The sequence below is a fragment of the Mus caroli genome, unplaced genomic scaffold (assembly GCF_978045245.1).
Source record: "Mus caroli unplaced genomic scaffold, Mus_caroli_1 scaffold_2, whole genome shotgun sequence".
Classification (NCBI taxonomy): Eukaryota; Metazoa; Chordata; class Mammalia; order Rodentia; family Muridae; genus Mus; species Mus caroli.
Genome location: NW_028227257.1, coordinates 92,032,328 through 92,035,361, shown reverse-complemented (window position 1 = coordinate 92,035,361; position 3,034 = coordinate 92,032,328). Strand labels below are relative to the sequence as shown.

Genomic DNA, 3,034 nt, shown 5'->3' with positions numbered 1-3,034 from the left:
CATCTGAATAATATTCATATTTTTTATTCCTCAAATTCAAAAGCTATTATCAAGTTCAGTTAACTTCATGTTTAAAGTTGAAAAGCTTCTTCAGGGGTTTCATGACTATGGAAGGTGAGTCTAACATGATGGTATAGAACCAAGGAATTTCAATGTCTTGTCATTTATCCCAATATGTCATTTTTTTTGTCTGCAGGTTAAACATTTGTGCTCTACCTCCTAACTATTACAGCCACTGATAAGATGCATAACTATAGTGTGACTGAGTTTATTCTTTTTGGATTGACACAGGATCCAGAAAAACAGAAGGCAATATTTGGAGTCTTCTTGATTCTTTACCTTATGACTTTAATAGGGAACTTTCTCATCGTGGTAACCATTAAGATGAGTCAGACACTTGGAAGTCCCATGTACTTTTTCCTCTTCTATTTGTCTTTCGCTGATGCTTGCTTCTCTACAACTACAGCACCTAGATTGATCATAGATGCCCTCTCGCAGAAAAAAATTATTACTTATAATGAATGTATGACTCAGGTCTTTGCAGCTCACTTCTTTGGGTGCATGGAGATCTTTGTGCTTATCCTCATGGCCATTGACCGCTATGTAGCAATTTGTAAGCCTCTTAGATATACAATTATAATGAGCCAACGTATTTGTGGTGTATTAGTGATTCTTGCTTGGGTAGGGTCTTGTATTCACTCTTCAGCACAGATTTTCTTAGCCTTAAGATTGCCATTCTGTGGCCCAAATGTGATTGATCATTATTTCTGTGATTTGCAGCCCTTATTGAAACTTGCCTGCATGGATACCTATGTGATAAATTTGCTAGTTGTGTCTAATAGTGGTGCCATATGTATGGTAAGTTTCACACTACTGCTTATCTCCTATATTGTAATCTTATACTCTCTGAGAAATCACAGTGCAGAAGGAAGACGAAAGGCCTTGTCTACATGCACTTCTCATTTCATTGTGGTGGTAATATTTTTTGGTCCCTGTATATTTATATACACACGTCCACCAACCACCTTCCCAATAGACAAGATGGTGTCTGTGTTTTATACAATTGGAACACCTTTGCTCAACCCTCTTATCTATACTCTGAGGAATGCAGAAGTAAAAAATGCCATGAAAAAATTGTGGTGTGGTAAAGTATGACTTCAGGTGTACACATAAGAATCTGGGGCCAGTTAGATATTGTCATGGGTTGATGTGCTTACCAGTAAGGCTGATGACTTGAGTACAGTCCCTGAAACCAACATGGTTAAAGTAGAAAATTAATTCCTGTAATTTGTTCTCTGACTTCATGTTGTGCACATATACAAAAATATATGTATACATAAATATATAAATTCATGTAGTAAAATATTTTAAATGTTATAATCTGATACAAACCTCATATAGAGGTAGAAACTTAACTATTAATTATGTACATATACATAAATGTAGGTAAATAATTAATTCATAAATAACTTTATTTATATGAAAGGTTGTTTGTAAATTACTTTTAAAGATTTTGCTTTTGTCTATTTTGAATATATTCACAAAGATAATTTATGTGAAATCATACATATCAAAATTTTGATTATGCCAGTCTAAGAATTGCAAGAATGATCTTAGAAATCCTAACTTTCTTGCCTCTCTGGGGGATTTACATTAATATACAATTGAAGTAGAACAAAAGCTTGAAAGTACACCTAATAATACAACCCTGGCTGAAAAGATATCCCTTCCTGTGGATAGTGATCATGGGAGTCTTTCTTTTGAGTCGGAACTGGAGGTCTTTCAAGTTGCCATTGGGAATGGAGGGGCAGGATAATTGAAATTTAGGCAACTTGAATATACAGTTCATGGAAAAAGACTATTATATAGCAGGATGAAAGAGATACAGACAGAGGTATAAAGAGAGGACATGGGGAGACACACAGAAATCCTGATTCTCTCTGGGAAATAACATTAGCATACTTATTGTTTTTTCAGCTATGTGAATATTGGGAGAAATAAATGGATTCTCTAGAAATGAATATAGTTAACTTGGAATGGGTTAACTTATTAAAGTCCATGAGTACCAAAATGATGAGAGGGATGAGAACTTTCTGTGTTGGCTTTAAATAGTATTTACAATTCACATTTTCAGGATTGAAAGTCGGAGCTATCCCCATTAGACTTTCAGCTAGATGATGTTTTAAATAATAAGCACTAATATCCCAAAAGCATATTCTCAAAGTTTCTAGTCACTTATTCACCAATGTCAATTTTGTCTACACTCTTCTCAAGTGAATATACTTTTAATTATTTTGTGTCTTTGAGTTTTTATTTTAATACCTATAAAAAATTCTAAATATAATAATTTCCTTTTAATCAACTTATTTATTTATTTACATCTCAAGCACTGTCCTCCCTCCTGGTTCCCCTTCACTAAGACCTTCTCCCCACCCTACTCCCATTCTCTGAGACACTGGGGGCCCCGTGGGTATCCCCACATCCTGGTGCATCAAGCCTCGGCCAGATTAGTTGATCCTCTTCCACTGAGTCCAGACAAGGCAGACCTTTTGGGGACCTCACACCACAGTCAGGGTACAGCTTTAGGGAGAGATTTTGCTCCTCTTGGTGGGGGACCCATATTGAGATTAAGCTACACATCTGTTGCATATGTACCAGGGTCCTCATTCCAGCCCATCTGTTTTCTTTGGTAGTGGCTTATTTTCTGAGAGCTAGGTATTTGACTCTGTTGCTCATCCTGTGGTTTTCCTATCCCCTCTGGGGCTTTCAATCCTTTCCCCAACACTTAAATAAGAGTCATAGGCATCCATCCTATGTTGCGATAGTTAGCCAACTCTGTGCTTCCATGGGTCGCACACTCATACCCACATAAGAGCTATCAGGATTCATGAATGAAATAAACACACACACACCCCAGTACATTTTGATATGCCTTGGCTAGCTTAAAGGATGGACACTTGCAATTCTTCCTACTGCTAGCAAACACTCGCCTCCAGTGTCCTGGAGTTAACATCCTTAAAAATCTATATTTCAT

General features: G+C 36.6%; 1 protein-coding gene across 1 annotated transcript; it reads left to right on the top strand.

Annotated features, from left to right (window-relative positions):
- Positions 1 to 243: 243 nt before the first annotated feature.
- Positions 244 to 1,155, top strand: LOC110289666 (olfactory receptor 4C11-like). Its single transcript, XM_021155966.1, has one exon. It carries the CDS (start codon positions 244 to 246, stop codon positions 1,153 to 1,155), a length of 912 nt encoding a protein of 303 aa, XP_021011625.1.
- Positions 1,156 to 3,034: the final 1,879 nt, after the last annotated feature.